The 22,245-nt window shown below is 44.3% G+C and overlaps 1 protein-coding gene and 1 long non-coding RNA gene across 13 annotated transcripts in view; one reads left to right on the top strand and one right to left on the bottom strand.

Moving 5' to 3' along the window:
• Positions 1-15,559, bottom strand: part of lrrc45 (leucine rich repeat containing 45) — a 58,903-nt gene extending 43,344 nt beyond the window's left edge. For 3 of the 6 annotated variants that reach the window (XM_069930196.1, XM_069930201.1, XM_069930200.1), the window contains exons 1-6: positions 15,461-15,559; positions 11,915-12,192; positions 10,128-10,189; positions 5,096-5,166; positions 2,531-2,709; positions 2,003-2,131 (exon numbers count right to left, since the gene is read on the bottom strand). In XM_069930196.1, coding sequence (XP_069786297.1) covers positions 2,003-2,131; positions 2,531-2,709; positions 5,096-5,166; positions 10,128-10,189; positions 11,915-12,143 — 670 coding nt within the window. In that variant the 5' untranslated portion in view covers positions 12,144-12,192; positions 15,461-15,559. The other 3 variants (XM_069930197.1, XM_069930199.1, XM_069930198.1) reach the window with 3 other exon arrangements.
• Positions 15,527-22,245, top strand: part of LOC138759565 (uncharacterized) — a 77,856-nt gene continuing 71,137 nt past the window's right edge. For 2 of the 7 annotated variants that reach the window (XR_011354952.1, XR_011354951.1), the window contains exon 1: positions 15,547-15,926. This is a non-coding gene — a long non-coding RNA (uncharacterized lncRNA). Of the gene's footprint in view, positions 15,927-22,245 lie in introns of all 7 variants that reach the window. The other 5 variants (XR_011354954.1, XR_011354955.1, XR_011354950.1 and 2 more) reach the window with 4 other exon arrangements.

Genomic DNA, 22,245 nt, shown 5'->3' with positions numbered 1-22,245 from the left:
GAATACGATCATTCTCCAGGGATGGAGAATAAGCTGTCCACACTAGGACTCAACATCCTCCCCCTCTACGACTAGATTCTAGATTTCCTTATGGAAAAACCAGTATGTCCAGATCAGTAGCAGAATGCAGAGCACCATAACACCTAGCATTGGCCCACCTCAGAGCTGAGTGCTCAGCCCACTCCTGTTTACCCTATTGATCCATGAATGCTTTCCCAGATTCAGCTCCAATAGTGACATCAAATTTGCAGATGACACAACAGTAGTTGGCCTCATCAGGAACAACAATGAATCACACTGCAGAGAGGAGGTGGAAAATCTTATGATATGTGTGAGAGTATCAATTCTAGTCTCAATGTGGACAAGACAAAGGAGATGATCATGATCTTCAGGAGGACCAGGAACAACCATCCTTCATGCACATTAATTAATCTGCAGTAGAGAGAGTGGAGAGCACCAAGTCCCTTGAAGTCCACTTAACAAGTGACCTATTGTGGACACACATCTCTTCCCTTGTCAGGAAGATGCAAAAGCTACTGCACTTCCTGAGAAGACTTTAGTGGGCAAGGCTACAGCCACTATCATGTCAACCTTCTACAGGAGCTCTATTGAGACTGCCCTGGCCGCTACATCAGTGTGGTACAGTAGCTGCAGAGAAATGGATCTCAGGTCCATTCATAGGAACATAACAGTGGCAGAGAGGATCACTGGAGGTCTCCCTCCCCCACCCCCCCCCCCCCCCCCCCCCACAACCCCCATCTACATGATCTACTGGGATCGTTGTCTAAAGAAGGTGTGCAAAATCATTGAGGACCCCTTCCACCCTGAACATAGCATCTTTTAGCTGCTTCCGTCGGGGAAGAGATACAGGAGGATCAGAGCCAGCACCACCAGGTTCAGGAACGGCTTCTTCCCACGGGCAGTGAGAACACTGAACGACCAAAGGAAGTGCTCACACTCACCCTCCGAGACTCTCATATTCACAAATATTTATTTGTACACACAAATACTTACTGTGCATAATGTATTGTTTGTACGTATGTGTGTTATGTCTGGGTGTGCGCCTGCGTGTTTTGCACCAAGGACCAGAGAATGAGAAAGTTTTGTCGGGTTATACTTGTGTAATCAGATGACAATAAATTTGACTTGATCACCTTACCTCATCAAGAGACACCAATTTTTTGGATGAAGAAGGTGACTTATGAAGAGAGACAGAGCAAGTTGAGCCTATATTCATTAAAGTTCAGAAGAAGGAGAGACAAATCACAATGAAATATTTGATTCAGATGGGAATCGACTAGTTGGAGAATGAGGAGATTTCCTCTAGTGGGGAAAATATAGAGCTGGCGGCATTCAGTGAGGTTGCCCATTCATGCTTGAAATAAAGACCAATTTCTCTCCACGACGCTCAAATCTCTATCAGAGCTAGAGAGGCAATTTAATTTTGTCAAGGCAAAGATTGACAGATATTTGAACTGGGGAAGCCAATGTTTATGGAAAGAGAGAGCAGGAAAGTGGTGTTGAGGCCACAATTAGATCAGTCATGATTTTACCAAGTGAAGTTCAAGGAACCAACTAGCCTAATCATCCTCTTGTTCATAACGTTCTTACATAAGTTGTCATAGTTTGAAAAATTCTATAACTGTACTAATGTATAGCTTATTTGCACAAATGTGCCAAAATTTATTTGAAATGTAACCTGTTTCTAGAACACAAAAACAGCTTAAAAGGCTGACCAAACGTCAAATTAATTATTGAAATCATTTACAGCAAAACTCCTTTAATTTCTTGCAAGGGAGAATTAAATAAAAAATGATCCAAAGGTCCTGAGGAATTTTAATTATTTAATCATTTTATACCTGACATTCAAGGCATGCCAATATACAAAGCAAATGACCCAAAATCTCATGATTTCAACGCAGCAACAACTTATTTTTCACTCATATGATTTACCACTATCGAGCATTCATGCATTTCAGGACTAAAATCCAATTTCATTTACCTATGGCTTTCAAGAGGTCACTAGGGATATTATTTCCAGCTAGTTCTAGCCTCACCAAGGACTTGTTTTGTTGTAATGCATTGAGCAATGCCCGCCCGCCTATTAGGCCAACATTATTCCACCGAAGATCTGCAAAAAAGTGAATAAATAATTGGTCAATTTTAGAGGCTCCAACATTCATCCAACAACAAGAGAGCAACCTGCAACTTATAAAGTTCATAAATTTGTCCCTGAAAAAGTCTATAAATTAGTTACATTTGTGTTCAATGAAATGTTTCAAAATTAAACAGGGCCCAATCAAGGAAAAAAAAAACAATATTTTGAGGGAAGTGTCAATTGGAGTAAATATTGAAAGAAAAACTTTTTGTAATGCTCAAGAACAAATTGTAAAGTGTAAAACAGACAACATAAAGAATTGGCAACCATGAAGGTTAATGATATTCAACACAAATTTAAGCACTAAATGTATATGTGCATTAGTAGGTTTTGACTAACTATATCATTATGTAAAGTATCTCCCTTACTCACCCAGTTCTTCCAGTGTATCATTGTGTTTTAAGGCCAATGCTAACTCTCCCACACCCAGGTGGTTGACCTGATTACTACGTAGATCTAGATATTTAAGGTGTTTGTTTGCTTTCACTCCCTCACAGAAGATGCAAAATCCTTCTTCCCACATTCCAAGAGCATTCCATTCCAATATTAACCTAAAAGGAATAATATACTATTTGAAAGAAGTCTTTAAAATAGCAATTGGATGTGAAAAGACCTTGCATCTGACATGTCAATGCATGTTGACCAAATTAGCTATTCTTTCCAGGAATGACAAAACCATCTTAAAAGTGTCAAGGGTCTAATTAGCCAAAAACAAAATAATCATCAAAGCACTTTGTCACTGACTCCAAACACATCCAATTTAAAATTCTTATATATGCCACGAGTCTGTTTTATTTGACACATTTAATAAATGTTGAACACAACCAGGAATAATCTTTCGAGTCCCTCATGGCTACTGCCATTTGATTAAATTTTAGCTGATCATTGTCTCAGGGCCAATTTCCACGTTAATTCCATATCCCTTAATTCCATGATGAAAAACTCAAATTATGTTTTATATTTAGATAGAAGCAAATTATTACATTAAAATTTCTATTGCCACTTGACCCCCTAAACCCAAATTTCACATAAATTAATAAAAGTTACTTTTCAACTACTCCTTTTAAAGAAAACGCTGTATATTCCAAGGTCATTTACAAGCTTTTCATAAAAAGGACTATTAATTAAAGACTATAATGCATTTTCAAACTTGACTACGTTTAACTTTGTGAAATTTCCATCAAGCATACAAATAGGTATTTTCCAGGGTTGTTAAGGATAATTTCAGCCAGCCCACATCCACATTCTCTCATCAATTTTGGGCACCAACTTTAACATTCCATAAGCCAAACAATAAAATAAATCACTGATAATCTGCTATCTGACTGTTTAGAAATCCTCAGTTCAGTTCAGCACCAAATGCTTTCAGAAAAACAGTTGGCATCGTGGTTAGTGTAATGCCTTTACAGCGCCAGTGATTGGGATCAGACCGGGGTTCGAATCCTTTGCTAAGGAGTTTGTATGTTCTCTCTGTGTCTAGGGGGTCTGGTTTCCTCCCACTGTTCAAAATGTACAGTGGGTGTAAGTTATGGATTGTTACTGTGCTGTATATCTAAATTTTAAAATTTTAAAAAGTGAATTAAAAGTATCCAAGGTTATTAATAGAGAATAACGACCAATAGTATGGCACCACTAACGTCCTGTGGATGTTGAATAATCAGAAAGTTATTTAGGTTCTGTAATAAGAATGAATGGATGGATGAATCATATCTTCATTAAATCTTGTTCAGGGCTATTCCTAATTCTAATAGCTCACTTACATGAAGTCAGATTTGTATTTACCTAAACGCTGTTAAAGCTGTTGAAAGGTAGAAAGTTTAATTCATGTTAGAAATAAAATTGAAAAGTGGCAGCCAGAATAACCGGTATAATTTTTGAATACGAAATCAATCCTGAGACCATGACAGAGTGTTTTTGTAGCTTTGCATGAACTGTGCTATGCATATCAAATCCAAAATGAAAGCTAAAATAAAGAATTAATGTTTGTAATATAAATGAAAATTCATTTATGGAATTGAACAACAGCAAGCTAAATACAGTAAAATCCCTGGTATCTGGCACCTTTGGGGATTGTTAGATGAGGGATAAGTGAATTTGCTGGTTGCCTGAAATTGTGTGCTGCATGGTTGACGGGCAGACTGCTTGGCACTGCCAATTTTAAACTTTTGGTTTTTTTTTTGTGTTTTTTTGCCAGTTGCTTGAAGCTGCTGGTTGCTTTAATTCCAGATAATGGAGATTTTACTGTATATTATAAACATTAAATGGTGACTAGGAGTAACAATGAAATACAAATCAAAAAACAACAATATTCCATGAAAACGTTATCTTTTGAAGCAAATTACCAAGTGTAATTATATCTCCCAACACTCCATCTTTGGTACAATCACCATTCACTGTCACCACGTTTGTAAGACACGTTCATTAGCAATCATTATACAAGCTATCCCGCGACATGGGTGGGGAAGGGGTTTGCATTGCCAGAAAAACGGGGCCATGGTGTAATTTTCTGTAAGGTTCAGCTGTCATCTACATAAGTTCTACTACTTGCAAGTTTGGAAAAATTCCATTGATTCAATTACTTTTTCTTCCACACAAATTCCACAAGGGTAAATTTTATTCTATATCTCAAAATTGTGGGTAATGATTAATTAATTTTGTACAGGCAAATTTTCATATCCCAAACCGCTGTAATGTGCGGGTGGCCTGTATAATGAAAAGGAAAGTGTGATTCATGTGGTTCTGGTCTTCATTTCCATGAAACAAAATCTGATTTTAGTAAATTAGGATGACACACTCAGTACTTTTGATAGAAAGCAAGGACTTCATCAAACCAGATTGGACTTGCCAAGTGAAAAGTACAGAGCACGGTACCTGTGACTTTTACACAAGCAAATGATTTGAAAGCCACTTGAATAATGCTGAAGAGCCATCTCTTACCTCTTTAGAGATTTATTTTGTCGCAACAGCTTTCCCAGTGCTTCAGCTCCAGCTGCTCGCAGATTATTACCCTTGGATGGAAAAATTGGAGAATAAAACTCCTAATAATTTTAGGCAACAAGAATACACAGACCAAAAAAATAAAAGGCATGACGTGCAGGCAGGTAGTGGTACAACAATTAATTTTAAGACTAAACATGGGCACATCTACCCCTTCACAGCCTTTTCCACAATGACTGCACTCTCTAGCCTCCTTTACACTTGCATCCCACTAGATTGGTCAACCGTGTCCCAGGATAGGAATGAAGGTTTGCCTTTTCACACTTGACCACTCCTAATTGGGACAATGAACGCTTTCACACTTGCAAGGAGCCATCCACGGGGTTAGGACCGATCTACCTTCTACCGGTGACGTCATGACACATCGAGCAATGGTGGGACCTGTCCTAAATCCTGATCAATGTATTATGATCTTATATTTGAACAAAACTAATCATACATAATTATAACATAATTCTTCTTTGGCTTGGCTTCGCCGACGAAGATTAATGGAGGGGTAATGTCCACGTCAGCTGCAGGCTCGTTTGTGGCTGACAAGTCCGATGCGGGACAGGCAGACACGGTTGCAGCGGTTGCAGGGGAAAATTGGTGGGTTGGGGTTGGGTGTTGGGTTTTTCCTCCTTTGTCTTTTGTCAGTGAGGTGGGCTCTGCAGTCTTCTTCAAAGGAGGTTGCTGCCCACCGAACTGTGAGGCGCCAAGATGCACGGTTTGAAGTGATATCAGCCCACTGGTGGTGGTCAATGTGGCAGGCACCAAGAGATTTCTTTAGGCAGTCCTTGTACCTCTTCTTTAGTGCACCTCTGTCTCGGTGGCCAGTGGAGAGCTCGCCATAGAACACGATCTTGGGAAGGCGATGGTCCTCCATTCTGGAGACGTGATCTACCCAGCGCAGTTGGATCTTCAGCAGCGGGGATTCGATGCTGTCGGCCTCTGCCATCTCGAGTACTTCGATGTTGGTGATGAAGTTGCTCCAATGAATGTTGAGGATGGAGCGGAGACAACGCTGGTGGAAGCGTTCTAGGAGCCATAGGTGATGCCGGTAGAGGACCCATGATTCAGAGCCGAACAGGAGTGTGGGTATGACAACGGCTCTGTATACGCTAATCTTTGTGAGGTTTTTCAGTTGGTTGTTTTTCCAGACTCTTTTGTGTAGTCTTCCAAAGGTGCTATTTGCCTTGATGAGTCTGTTGTCTATCTCATTGTCGATCCTTGCATCTGATGAAATGGTGCAGCCGTGATAGGTAAACTGGTTGACCGTTTTGAGTTTTGTGTGCCCGATGGAGATGTGGGGGGGCTGGTAGTCATGGTGGGGAGCTGGCTGATGGAGGACCTCAGTTTTCTTCAGGCTGACTTCCAGGCCAAACATTTTGGCAGTTTCCGCAAAACAGGACGTCAAGCGCTGAAGAGCTGGCTCTGAATGGGAAACTAAAGCGGCATCGTCTTCAAAGAGTAGTTCACGGACGAATTGCTCTTGTGTCTTGGTGTGAGCTTGCAGGCACCTCAGATTGAAGAGACTGCCATCGTGCGGTACCGAATGTAAACAGCGTCTTCGTTGTTGAGGTCTTTCATGGCTTGTTTCAGCATCATGCTGAAGAAGATTGAAAAGAGGGTTGACCTTTTTGTAAAGCACAGTATGAGCCCTTCAGCCCTTTGTTGTTGTTGTGCGACCAATAAGGGACTGTGGGAAAGTACTAGCAATAACAGACACTTTTTAAACAGCGTGAGAAAGTTTGGTAGCGCTATAGTCCACAATTTAAACAGTGTAGGAAAGTTGGTAGCGCTATAGTGCACAATATAGAAATACTGTGGGGGGAAAAGCGATGGCGGACATGCCCTCCCAGAATTCCATGCAGCAGAAAAAGGGCTGTATGTATGGGTGAATGCACGGAGGACTCATGGAGGAGTTTCTCTGCTGCACAGTATTCTGGGAAGACAGGACTGCCATTGCTTTTTCCCACGCTCTTTATAAAATGTGTGCTATCGCGCTACTAACTTTCCCACACTGTTTAAAAATTGTCAACTATCGCTATTTATTGCCATTTATTTCCTCCCTCTCATTGCGACTACCTTAATTTTAATCTTTTCTTCCTTCACGTTCCTGCACTCATGCAAAAACTTGGGTCATTTCAATTCCACAATGCAATTGCCCATTTCACACTTGCACGATTGCAATGTCAGGGATTGTACTTGGGTTCGAGGCTGTCAATCCTGGTGTGAGATGATGTCATCTGACGCCGGTGTTGAGATAATTTTTCTTTCACACTTTCCACTTTAAAGGCTGATTGGCTGTCAATTCCTGGAACCACTTGCAGTGTGAAAGGGGCTTCAGATTCCCTTGTCTGCTCATTTCTTCCCACCTCTCCACAATCCCTGGTACTTCCCCTGCAACCACAATAACTGTAGCACGTACCCTTGTACATTTTCCACCACCACCATCCAGGGTCCAAACCAAACCTTCCACATGAGGCAAAGGTTCAAATGTACCTCCTCTAACCTCATCTACTGCATTCCATACTCACGATAGAGCCTCTTTACATCGCTGAGACAAAGTGCATACCTTGAGTTTGTTCTGCAGAGCATCTGCAATGACCACCCTGAGCTCCTGGTTGCACATCATTTCAACTCCCCTTTCAATTCCTACACTGATCTGTCCATCACGAGGCTTCTCCTCCAGAATGATGTCCAATATAAACACAACGGACAAAACTTAATGTTCTACTTGGCTAGTCTAGAACCCAATGGTAAGAACATAGTAAGTTTTAAATTTCAGGTAACGAGTCCCCTGTCTCTCATCTTCTATACCACCTGTTCTCTCCCCCACGACACTTGTTTGTCCCGTCTACTCCCACCCAGCCCCTTTACCCATTTCTATCCAGCCTCCTCTTTGCTTCTATCCCCCTATCCATATTTTTTGCTCTCTCCTGTTTTCCCTTCAGTTCCATCTGGTCTTTCTTTTTGCCACCCTTCTCACCTGCTTTTTCTACCAGATTCTAGCACTGGCAGCCTTAGTCTTCTAATCATCCATTCCACCCTATATGATTCTTCTTCTTCCACCTGACCCTTTTACTTGTCTCCCTCTCTCCTGTTGTACAGCATCTGCCAATCTTCTGCTTCGTCGTGTTTCAATAATTTCATATGGGGTCCTGGTCTTACACCTCCTACCCGGTTCTCTTTAATGTGGCTTCTCTATTACATTTCTTCAGTCTTGATAAAGATTTTGGCTCGATGCAGTCTCACCCACTGAGATCCTCCAGCATTTGTTTAATTTTATGTGCAACATTAAAACAGGCATCTCAAAAAGCAGTTTCTCACAAGCCACATTGTCAACCAGCTACTTTGTATTAAAAATACTTAGATCCAAATCCTGTCACATTTTTGAAGTGTTCAACATTTCTCATAAAATGACAATTACCTATATTATAGAAGTTGAACTCATAGATTAGCAAAATATTCTTTGATTGGATAATTGAAGTACAAGAGTCTAATACACTGTTTGATATATGCTGTATTTTTAAGACCGAAATAAACTAAATAAAATTTAAATTTCAAGAACACAGTGGACAAATGCCAATTTCGACAGAATTGAAGATTGGAATATGAATCTTTCTTTGGCTTGGCTTCGCGGACGAAGATTTATGGAGGGGGTAAAAAGTCCACGTCAGCTGCAGGCTCGTTTGTGGCTGACCAGTCCGATGCGGGACAGGCAGACACGATTACAGCGGTTGCAAGGGAAAATTGGTTGGTTGGGGTTGGGTGTTGGGTTTTTCCTCCTTTGCCTTTTGTCAGTGAGGTGGGCTCTGCGGTCTTCTTCAAAGGAGGCTGCTGCCCGCCAAACTGTGAGGCGCCAAGATGCACGGTTTGAGGCGTTATCAGCCCACTGGCGGTGGTCAATGTGGCAGGCACCAAGAGATTTCTTTAGGCAGTCCTTGTACCTTTTCTTTGGTGCACCTCTGTCACGGTGGCCAGTGGAGAGCTCGCCATATAATACGATCTTGGGAAGGCGATGGTCCTCCATTCTGGAGACGTGACCCATCCAGCGCAGCTGGATCTTCAGCAGCGTGGACTCGATGCTGTCGACCTCTGCCATCTCGAGTACCTCGACGTTAGGGGTGTGAGCGCTCCAATGGATGTTGAGGATGGAGCGGAGACAACGCTGGTGGAAGCGTTCTAGGAGCCGTAGGTGGTGCCGGTAGAGGACCCATGATTCGGAGCCGAACAGGAGTGTGGGTATGACAACGGCTCTGTATACGCTTATCTTTGTGAGGTTTTTCAGTTGGTTGTTTTTCCAGACTCTTTTGTGTAGTCTTCCAAAGGCGCTATTTGCCTTGGCGAGTCTGTTGTCTATCTCATTGTCGATCCTTGCATCTGATGAAATGGTGCAGCCGAGATAGGTAAACTGGTTGACCGTTTTGAGTTTTGTGTGCCCGATGGAGATGTGGGGGGGCTGGTAGTCATGGTGGGGAGCTGGCTGATGGAGGACCTCAGTTTTCTTCAGGCTGACTTCCAGGCCAAACATTTTGGCAGTTTCAAACTAGCAAAGAATCATTTCTACCCTAAGGTATTTATTTAATCTAAATGATAACTACAATTGGTTTTACAAATTTTTTTCCAATATTTAACAAATAGGAGGTAAATCTATCTATTCCATAATGAGTTCTAGAACTAGTCCAAAATTACAGAACCAAAAATTTTAACCATTTTATTCCATTCATCTCTATTTGCCTCATAAAAATGGGTCAAAAATCTTTTATTTTTTTGCTCTTATTACATATAAAGAATTAACTGAAATGAGCAGCTGAAAGAGGACAATTAAATTATCTTATTGAAATTTATCACTGAATATTTACCATTCTGGGCATAAAAAAGGTAATGTTATGAAACCATCATTAAAACATCAACAGTGTTAAATCTGATTTTGTCAAAAAATGTTTCACATTTCACTTTTGATTTTCTAATCTACCAATTACACTACCTTAATGTCCAAGATTTGAATCGTGGTGTTCGCACATAGCCCATACAACAGAACCTTGGCACCTAAGAAAAAACATTAAAAAAAAAATCCTGGAGATGCTTTGTAACACTATTAAAAGGTCTACAAATAAAAATACTTGACCAATCTTATTATTAATTGCCTATTTGCCATTTTTCATGATTAATTTTGGAAAGCTGTAACTAATGAAAATAAGAATGCATCTTGCTCCCCTCAAGATATATACCTCCTGAAACAATGGCACGTAGACAAGTCACTGCTATACTTGAAATCTGTGTGTGTAAAATCTACTTTTTTCATTTCAGTATCAAGTATCTATTTTCCACTGGATACTTTGGGAGAGCAATGCAGATGGAAATGTTTGTACAAGGAAAAAGCAATTTCAGTGTGCCTAGCTGCTTCCACGAGATAGAAGGCAGAAACTATAAAATCCAAAACATAAAAAATTTAGATTTCAAAAACTTAATTAACAGTGACTTCACATGTTACAAATATGAAGATATGAGATAGTTTTAACATGTAATTTTGCAATATACAATATATCCTCATTTAATTATTATTCCATGCAGACATCATAATAAAATTAAATGAATTTTTAATGGTCACCTATATTGAATAACAATTTACATAACTAATAATCCATTATAACATCCGTGTTAAAGCAGCATTAGTGATTGTCCTGTCACAAAATTCTGAAACATGAAACTAACTGGACATAACTGGAATGGTAGCACCAATAACATGGTTTATTAGAAACAGGACCCTCAGGTTAATACTCCTTGCACATAGGATACAAGCAACAAGAATAGACTGCTTGTTCCATTATTTCATGAGATTACAACAGATCTGCATTTCAATAAAATATACTGGAACTTCAGCCAGAATTGGTAGTGGGAGAAACAAAGTTAACATTTTACATCAATGTCTTGTCCTCAGAATTTGATCTGATGTGCAAACTGTCTCTACCTCCATAGATGCTGCCTGATCTATTGCCACCATTTTTAATTCCTGATTTCCAATAATATTTCATTTTTTAAATTAAAAAGAGGTATTGGAGAATACTTAGCTTGAAACTATTTTGTAACATTGGTCTCTTTTTCGGTTTACTAATCAACTGTCAATTTCCTTTTGTATTATTTTGAAACTGATGGTTGAATGTGGTTGAAAACAACCACTACTAGGGGTCAGATGATTGCGAGTTGAAACCATGCTTCACGATTTGAGCTACATTTCATCTGACATTTCAGCACGGTGCTGTACGATAATATTTCTTGTAATTCAATTCTCCATTCTTCACTAATAATTGTGCAAAGGTGCCACTATACAAAATAAGAACATGTCTTGCTCCCCTCACTCTGAAGCTAGGAGGGCATGTAGACAAGTCACTGCTTCATCTTATGTAGTTGAGAATTACAGATCCCATGAAAGATTAAAAACAAGATTTTGGAGGAACTCAGTGAGTCGCAAAAGCATTGGCATAGACAAATAGATGGTTGAGGTTTTGGTGGAGGCCCTGTAACATGATGATCAGATTTCAGCATCTGCAGTCACTTGTGTTCAACACTTTAAAATATCTGATTACTTCTCTTGATCAGTATTCTACCATAGATAAGTTAATGGAACACAAGAGCTTCAACAAATTACATATTGATTTTGCTTGTTGTTTATGAATTAATTTTCAATATTACTCTTTGAATGAATGTGCAGATTAGAAAATATATATAATCTTGTCAATGTACTACCCTCCCTAACAAGTTTATACATCATACCTTCTTCATTCAGCATACAGTCACAAAGCATTATTTCTGTGAACACTACGTCATTCATTAAAACCTTGCCCAGGACAGCACATGTGTCAACAGAAAGAGACTGTGTGGAGAGATCCAGCCTTTTTCTCAAGTTTCCATCACAAACATGCAACTGATTCAGAATGCATTCTTGAGGCTCAATGCAAAACTCTTTACAGAGACGAAGATAAGTTCTCTTAAAATCATCCATCGTGGAAATCTGTTACAGAAGGGAATTGCTTCTCCAGTATCACATTCTTCTGTGAAAGGGACAACAGTACAAGACATTACCAATAAATGCAGACACTTCAACTCATGGCAGAAGGTGGATATTAGACATTTTAAGCTTTGGAAGGTTGAACCAACTCCTCTAAATTTTCTGAGCAAAATAATAGTCACATGCCTTACATGCTCTTTGGTGACAAGTGAAGATGATATTTGCATGCTTGCTTTCATCAGTCAGCGCAGGAATGTCAAGTTTCAACTGGACAAGACGTTGCAGAAAAGATTCACAAGCAAACTATCAGGACTGACAAGCTCGAACAATAAAGAGAAACTTGATAGGCTTCTTCCTCTCGAGAGGACAGGACTCAGAGGGAGGACCTTAGGGAGATTGATTAGATCCGGAAATGCACATGCAAGGCCACAATTTTAACGTTTAAAAGGCATTTAAACGGGTACATGGACAGGAAAGGTAAGCAAGTAACAAACCAGCTGGCACAATGAAGAGGTGAAGGATGTTTAACATACTCATCAAAATTAAATTCTGGGTGAAATTGGACCACATGATTCCGAACAATCTCCAGGGAGGGGACCAGGGTCAGTGCATGGGCAAAGCGGACGAAGTTGGAGGGAATTTTCTATTCAGTTAAGGGATGTCAAAGAAAGCCGACTTGGAATTGAAAGGCCATTCATCAAAACGGGAGCCGTTAAATTTAGCAAACTTAACCTTACCTGGACTTAAAGATATAAACCTTTCATTCCTTTCTGGGGAATAATAACTTTTACAACATTTTCCGATTGCTTTCGTACTTTACCGAGTGTTGTGTCGTGATACCAATGGGTGAAATTATGGGATAAATAGTGCCTCGATCGGCGCCAAAATGGTCCAAGGTCAGAAATCCCACATCAGTGAAAGAGGAACAGGAATTGGTCATGAAGAGCATGGTGGCCACCAGATCATCTCAACCAAGTGAATGGTTCAAATCCAGCAACTTCCCCAGTTGAAAGACGGAAGAACTCGCAACACACAGACTCCATGCACTTAGAAGGACTGATCTATAAACCCCCCACTGCACCTGAGCAACGTGGATAGACTAGAAAAGCAGTTGACTGTGGCTGGCAGGAGAGCGAGTGGATGCTGAACCCCAGCACACCCAGTCAGTCACACAGCCAGACAACCCAGCCAGTCATCCAGCCAGACACCCAGCCGGACATCCAGCCGGACACCCAGCCGGTCATCCAGCCGGACACCCAGCCAGACTCCCAGTTGGACATCCAGTCGGACACCCAGCCAGACATCCAGCCGGACATCCAGCCAGACACCCAGCCGGACATCCAGGCAGACATCCAGCCGGACACCCAGCCAGTCATCCAGCCGGACACCCAGCCGGACATTCAGCCAGACATCCAGCCGGACACCCAGCCAGTCATCCAGCCGGACATCCAGCCGGACACCCAGCCAGACACCCAGCCGGACATTCAGCCGGACATCCAGCCGGACACCCAGCCAGTCATCCAGCCGGACATCCAGCCAGACACCCAGCCAGTCATCCAGCCAGACAACCAGCCAGACATCCAGCCAGACATCAAGCCAGACATCCAGCCAGACACCCAGCCAGTCATCCAGTCAGACATCCAGCCAGACACCCAGCCAGACATCCAGCCAGTCATCCAGCCAGTCATCCAGCCAGACACCCAGCCAGACATTCAGCCAGACACCCAGCCAGTCATCCAGCCAGACATCCAGCGGACACCCAGCCAGACATCCAGGCGGACACCCAGCCAGACATCCAGACAGACATCAAGGCGGACACCCAGCCAGACATCGAGGCGGACACCCAGGCAGACACCCAGCCAGACATCCAGGCGGACACCCAGCCAGACATCGAGGCGGACACCCAGGCAGACACCCAGCCAGACATCCAGGCGGACATCCAGCCAGTCATCCAGCCAGACACCCAGCCAGTCATCCAGGCAGACATCCAGCCGGACACCCAGCCAGACATCCAGGCAGACATCCAGGCGGACACCCAGCCAGACATCCAGCCAGTCATCCAGCCAGACACCCAGCCAGTCATCCAGGCAGACATCCAGGCGGACACCCAGCCAGTCATCCAGCCAGACACCCAGCCAGTCATCCAGGCGGACATCCAGCCGGACACCCAGCCAGTCATCCAGCCGGACACCCAGCCAGACACCCAGCCGGACATTCAGCCGGACATCCAGCCGGACACCCAGCCAGTCATCCAGCCGGACATCCAGCCAGACACCCAGCCAGTCATCCAGCCAGACAACCAGCCAGACATCAAGCCAGACATCCAGCCAGACACCCAGCCAGTCATCCAGCCAGACATCCAGCCAGACACCCAGCCAGACATCCAGCCAGACACCCAGCCAGTCATCCAGCCAGACACCCAGCCAGACATTCAGCCAGACACCCAGCCAGTCATCCAGCCAGACATCCAGCCAGACATCCAGCGGACACCCAGCCAGACATCCAGGCGGACACCCAGCCAGACATCCAGACAGACATCAAGGCGGACACCCAGCCAGACATCGAGGCGGACACCCAGGCAGACACCCAGCCAGACATCCAGGCGGACACCCAGCCAGACATCGAGGCGGACACCCAGGCAGACACCCAGCCAGACATCCAGGCGGACACCCAGCCAGACATCCAGCCAGTCATCCAGCCAGACACCCAGCCAGTCATCCAGGCAGACATCCAGGCGGACACCCAGCCAGACATCCAGCCAGTCATCCAGCCAGACACCCAGCCAGTCATCCAGCCAGACACCCAGCCAGTCATCCAGGCAGACATCCAGGCGGACACCCAGCCAGTCATCCAGCCAGACACCCAGCCAGACATCCAGGCGGACATCCAGGCGGACACTCAGCCAGACATCGAGGCGGACTCAGTGGGATTCAGGTGGACGTCGAACATGTCGACAAAGATGTGATTTAACGTAAATGTTCACACCATTGGTTCTAAACTCCGCAGAGCCCAACTTCACCGGGGGGGGGGGGGGGGGTTTCGGGAGCCCGTGGCCCACCTGTCAGCCCAGCTCGGGGTCGATGCTGCCCATCGGGCCTCCGCCACTTAGCTGCTTTTAACGGGGGTGGGGGGGGGGGACTGACCATCTGACGTGTTTGTGATCAGGAGAACGTCAATGAGCCGCACTTACCCCCCCCCCCACCCCTCTCCACCCCCCCACCTCTCCCCCCCTCCCCCCCCCTCTCCCCCCCTCCCCCCCCTCTCCCCCCCTCCCCCCCCCTCTCCCCCCCCTCCCCCGCCAAACCTCTCACCCGGGCAGCGACACGACGGCGCCGGCCGTCGCCAGGCAGCGGTGCATCACGGGACGCCCCGAAGGCAGCGGTGCATCATGGGACGCCCCGAACCCAGCCATCGCTCGACGTGCATTCTGGTCGCTGGAGTGGGGAACGACAGCACCCGGCATGCACCGCGTGGCCAGGCCGGGCGATGGGAAGCGGGGCGGAGTGCGCGCGACGAGAAGCGGAGCGTCGGGCTCCGAAGTTGGAAGATCGGGATTGTCACTCGTTCAGGCGCCTTGAGGTTGGGCGAGGGCCATCCTGGCTCTGACCTTCCGAATTGCTGGGGAGTCTCGGCAGGTCAAAGAGCGCCTCAGCAGGACACTGATGTGGCTGATCAGAAGGAATCCGTTTGTGTGCAACGAGGCCACAAATGTCTCCCTGAAAAGCGACAGGAACCTCCCTGCGGGGGAACCCTTTACCTTTCAAGCACCAAAGCCTGGTAAACTTCCATAAATATTATATACTGGGCGCGGGGCAACCAGTCAACTTGGAGGAGGGAGAAGGGAGATTGCACGGTGAACCAGAGAAGTTTTCTGGGCTTACACACACATGACATACACCTGCGCTTACAATGAGAAGGTCAAGTCAGTCAATAGTGACAACTACAGCACGGAAACAGGCCATTAGGCCCTTCTAGTCCGCACCGAACCCAACACCCCTCTCTCGTCCCACCTCCCTGCACAATGCCCATCACCCTCCATCTTCTTCTCATCCATAGACCCGTCCAACCTTCTCTTAAATAATACAATTGACTCCGCCGCCACTATTTCTCCCGGAAGCTCATTCCACACGGCTACCACTCTCTGAGTCAAGAAGTTCCCCCTCATGTTACCTCTAAACCTCCGCCCCTTAATTCTTAACTCATGTCCTCTTGTTTTAATCTTTCCTCCTCTTAACGGAAATAGTCTATCCACATCCACTCTGTCTATCCCTTTCATAATCTTAAATACTTCTATCAAATCCCCTCTCAACCTTCTACGCTCCAAAGAATAAAGACCTAATCTGTCCAATCTCTCCCTATACTCTAGATGCTTAAACCCAGGTAACATTCTGGTCAACCTTGTCTGCACTCTCTCCACTCTGTTTATATCCTTCCTATAATTAGGCGACCAGAACTGCACACAGAACTCCAAATGAGGCCGCACCAACGTCTTAGACAATCTCAACATCACCTCCCAACTCCTATATTCCATGCAATGATTGATAAAGGCCAGCATACTCAAAGCCTTCTTCACCACCCTATTCACGTGAGTGTCTACCTTCAGGGAACGATGTTCCGTTACTCCTAAATCTTTCTGCTCTTCTGTATTCATCAATGCTCTCCCATTTACCACATATGTCCTGTTCTGATTCTTCTTACCAAAATGAAGCACCTCACACTTATCAGCATTAAATTCCATCTGCCATTTTTCAGCCCACTTTTCTAAGCAGCCCAAATCCCTCTGCAATCCTTGAAAACCTTCTTCATTATCCACTATTCCACCTAACTTGATTCTGTTTTCATATTTAAATTTAGTTAAAAGCAACTTTTAACTAACCCTTTGTCTTGGTGAATTTCTATTTCTGCTGGGTTTTGGGGTCCTCCGGGCTCCTAACATTAAAGGTGTAGAGCAGGGGGGTCAAACTCAAATTCACGGAGGGCCAAAATTTAAAACTTGGACTAAGTCGAGGGCCGAACTAAATATTGATTGAAAATTTTCAACAACATCTGCATGTTTTCTCTTCTTTCAACATATGGAATGTTAAACTTTTTCTTATTAAAATAAATGTTGAATAATAGTTTGGGATAAACTCTTTCATTGTCATTGGCCCATTTCCTTTGGAGCTCTGAAACCGTGCACATGACGAGTCAATGAGGGATGATTAAAGCAGTGGTCTTCAAACTTTTTCTTCCCACCCACAGACCACCTTAAGCAATCCCTTACTAACCACAGAGCACCAATGGCACAGGGACGCGAGTGGAAAGAAAAAGGTTGAGAACCGTTGTATTGTGGTAACTCCACATCTGATTAGGTTAATTGTTAGGCAAGTGGTCAGAGAAGGACCCCCCCCCCCACCCCAAGAAAGGCTTAAATCACAGGAACAAAATAAGCTTCTGTCTCACGGCTCCCTGATGTGGAATGTGGAGTCGCAGCTCCACGTTCACCCGAGTTCAGGTGCTGTCTGTGTGGAGTTTGTACGCTCTCCCCTTGTCTTGGACCAACGGGTCGGTCACCTGACGAAGGCACCCGAACCCCCCGTTGAAACGCCGGCGTCCGGGTCGGTGGAGGAATTGGCCGAGAAGAGCGTGTTGCTCCCACCCCTCTCCCATGGTTGGAGAGGGATTAAACTGCGATCTCACGGCACTGGGCTCGTCTCCAACAAAAGGAGCGGGAGGCAGGGTCTGCTGCGCACGGAGCGAGGGGGAAGGCATCGCCAACGAGACGTTCGGTCCAGCGTCGCCGCTGAAGCGCAGACCCAGCGAGGATGGTCCCCAACTCCAGCCGCGTCTGTGTGTCCGGGAGCAGGGCGGGCTGAGTGCGGCGCTCCGATCCCCGGGATTCGGAACTCTGAGATCCCTCCACATCTCCGGCGTCTTCATTTTCACCTTCAGTGTGCATGCGCTATACTGGCGCGGCGGCCAGCGGGCCAACTGTAATATATATTTAATATGATCTTGCGGGCCAAATTTGGCCCGCGGGCCAGAGTTTGACATGTGTGGTATAGAGGATTCTCCCCCTGCAGAAGGCTGGTGGTCATATTGTAGGCGCTGTTGTTATTGGTGTTCTACTGCTACAATCGCGCTGCAGCCTCCATATTTACAATGGTGTACTGCGCATGTGTGGGGTACCTGGTTGGTTAGTAGGGAGTAGAACACAAGCTGCAAGCTCCCCCCCCTTCCCAGTAATGTAAATATGTTTATCTGGTTCAGTAAAGCATTTATTGTGGTTCATTGCATCTACCGACTACTCATTATTTTAAACACAATAATGAACACATATCACCACAGCTACATAAAGGCACTGTTTGACCTGCTGAGTTTCTCCAGCATTTGTGTGTTTTTTTTTTTAACTTAACCACGATGTGAACAGAATCCTGTGTTTTACCTCTGAAATGTAGTTGTTGCCTCCCCTGTTTATAACCATGATGTTAATCCATCTTTTTCTTTCCATTCACATACCACTTTAAGTAATTCCTATGCCATTGGTGCTCTGTGGTTAGTCAAGGATTACTTAAAGTGTATGGGGGTGGGAAGGGAAGGTTGAGAATCACTGCTCTAGACCCAATTGTTACAGAAATATTTTGTTTGAGAAAAACTGTCATTGGCCCATTTCCTTTGGAGTTATGAAACCATGCACATAACTAATCAATTAGGGACGATTAAAAGTGGCTTTCAAACATTTTCTTTCCACCCACATACCACCTTAAACAATCCCTTATTCATCAGAGTACTGTCAATCTAGTCTGTACTGAAATATTATTCCGCTAGTCCCACTGTTGTCGGTGCTGCGTAATTGCTCAGCAAAAGGAAGTGTAAAGTGCTCCTTCAGTCCGACAGGTCACCCTTAGGCAAGGTGTAGTACCTGTTTAGCTTCCCAATCAAGGTCACGTGAAGCCATGGATTGTGGATGGTTTTCACAGATTCTACGAATTGGAATTTATGGTTGTAAAACTAAAAAAGATGGGCAGATGAATCTGCTGATCAATGGCCAGGGTTACCTGTCCAGTATGGACACTGCAACTGAAGGCAACAGGAAACCACTTCAGTATTTTTCCATTGTATAATCATGAATTCAACATTTACCACGGTCTCAGCTCAAAGATGGAGCCTTCACCAAAGGAGAACATGGGAGGCAACAACTACAATTCAGCGGGTCAGAGATCATGACAGTTGGAGATATGATCGCCCACACCGAATGGCAAGGCACCTGAATGAAGCCTCACTGACCTGGACCCAGTCTATAACCCTCCAGACCTCTCCCATCCACATTTTTATCCAATTTATTCATAAAATTTAAGCGAGCCTGTATTTACAATGTCAGATAGCAGCTCCCTTGTCTTTGCCTACCGCCCCACAAGCCTCCGCATCCAACACATTGGATGTCATTTCCCCCACCTACTACGTGATCCCACCACCAGACACAGCTCCCCCCCTCCTTTCCCATCAAACACCTCCTGATACCTATCTGTGACTGCAGGTGTACACTTACACCTACACCTCCTCCCTCACCACCTTTTGAGATCCCAAATAGTCCTTACAAATAAAGCAACATTCACCAAAACCAAGGAGCTGATTGTTAACTTCAGGAAGGGAAAATATGAGGTGTACGATTCAGTGATCATTAGCCATCAGAGGAGGAGAGGGTGAGTAAATTTAAGGTCTTGAGAGTCACCATCTTGGAGGATCTTTCCTGGACCCAACACACCAATGACATCGTGAAGAAGGCACGTCAGCTGCTCCATTTCCTCAGGAGTTTGCGGAGGTTTGGAATGACATCGGAAACCCTGTCAAATTTCTGTAGATGTGTTGTGCTAACTGGGTGCATCATAGTCTGGCATGGAGACACCAATACCCCGAGTATTAACCCCTGAAAAATGTAGTGGACACAGCCCCGGACATCACAGGCAAAACCCTCCCCATCATCGGGAACATCTACAGAGGACACTGCTGTCAGAGAGCAGCCGTAATCAGCAAGGATCCACACCACCCAACACCCACCCACTGCTACCATTAGGAAAGAGGTATCGGTGCCACAAGACTACACCAGCAGGTTCAGGAACGCCTGCTCCCACTCCACCATCAGACTCTTCAACAACAAACTCAGTCAGGGACTCATTTAAGGACTCTTACTTTGGCACTTTATTGATTTTTTCCCCCCTTTGTATTGCCCAGTTAGTTTACATTTCATAATTTGTTTACATGTGAATGCACGTACAGGTTTTTGTTTGCACTACCAATAAGATAATTCTGCCTATCTGCAGGAAAAAGAATCTCAGGATGTGATGTTGAAGTGCCAGTTGATGAAGTAGACAAAGATGATGTGGTCAAACAATAATCATGGCTTTTATTAACAGAAACTCATGGTACAATAATGAAAGACAATAGATGCATATACAGTTATATCCAAGGGAAGTGTCCTTAACAGTAGAGATAATGCACAGTCAATGTTAGTACAACAAGGCTCACCAGAGGGGAGACAGGAAACTTGGCAAACATTCACCACAGATGTCATGTATGTACTCTGACAATAGATCTGAATTGGAAATCATTATGGAAGAAGATGAGACCACGTCAACATGCATCTTGGCAGTGTAAAAGATTTTAGATTTCTCAGTCACTGGCAAAACTTGGAAGATACTGTATGGACTGGGCTTGTTTTCCTTTACACAGAGGAAGCAAAGTATAGATATTATAGAAGTATACTCATTTGTGGGGGATTTTTGGGGTAGAAACATTTAGCCATGGTGCATGTCTAAAACTAGAAAGCATTGGTTTAGGGGAGAGGGAATGGGCAAAGGATTTTTTTTCAACTCAAGGTTAGTTGAAATCAGGGTGGTTGAAATTTCTCACCATATTTAAGTATCTCAGATTCAGATTTATTGTCAGTACAGGCATGACATCACATACAACCCTGAGATTTTTTCTGCATGTCATGCAGAATTACCATTAGTAATGCAAACAAATATACACAGCGTAAATAAAATGTAAACAAACGATGCTGTCCTGAACCATGACCACTACCTTTTGGAGGGCTTTATACTCAGGGGTATTGGTGTTCCCATACCACACCGTGAAGCAGCCGGTCATCACACTTTCCACCACACCTCTGTAGATATTTGCCAGGGTTTCTGGTGTCATACCAAACTCTTGAGGAATTAGGGACACTGACGTGCTTTCTTCATGATGCCATTTGTGTGTTAGGTCCAAGAAATATCCTCCGAGATAGTGACTCCCAAGAACTTAAATTTGCTCACACTTTCCACCTCTGATCCCCCAATGATCACTGGATCGTAGACATCTAGCTTTCCTCTCCTAAAGTCAACAATCAACTCCTTAGTTATGGTGACAATGAGTGCAAAGTTGTTGTTGGTGCAGCCAAGTTTTCAATCTCCCTCCTGTATGCTGAATCATCCCGATCCTTTATACAACCCACTACTGCTGTCCAGGTCTTTGTGAAGAGCTAGTGAGATGGCATCCACTGTAACTCTACTACTTAGGTGAACTGGAAAGCATCCATATCACTGATCAGACAGGAGCTGATATGTTTCAACACCAGCCTCTCAAAACTCTTCATCATTATTAAGTGCTACTGGTTAAGTCATTAAGGGAGGTTTCTGCACTCTTCTTGGCCACTGGCATGATTGAAACCTGTTTGAAACAGGTGGGTACCATGCCCTCCCAAACTGAGATATTGAATACATCCATGAATACATTGGTAAGTTGGTCAGATAAGATTTTTAATACTTGGCCAGGTACTCTATCTGGGTTGGATGTTTTCCTTGGATTCATTCTCCTGAAGGCAGCACAAATCATCCTCAGATATGGAAATATCTAGATGAATATTTCAATCAACAAGGCATAGAGGTTAAAGAGTAATTATTGGTAAATGGAATTTGTATATATAAAGGAGGAAAAACCCAACACCCAACCCCAACCAACCAATTTTCCCCTGCAACCGCTGCAACCGTGTCTGCCTGTCCCGCATCGGACTTGTCAGCCACAAACGAGCCTGCAGCTGACGTGGACTTTTTACCCCCTCCATAAATCTTCGTCCGCG

This window comes from Narcine bancroftii, chromosome 3, assembly GCF_036971445.1.
Source record: "Narcine bancroftii isolate sNarBan1 chromosome 3, sNarBan1.hap1, whole genome shotgun sequence".
In the NCBI taxonomy this organism is placed as follows: domain Eukaryota; kingdom Metazoa; phylum Chordata; class Chondrichthyes; order Torpediniformes; family Narcinidae; genus Narcine; species Narcine bancroftii.
This window is presented reverse-complemented; position numbering and strand designations above follow the sequence as displayed.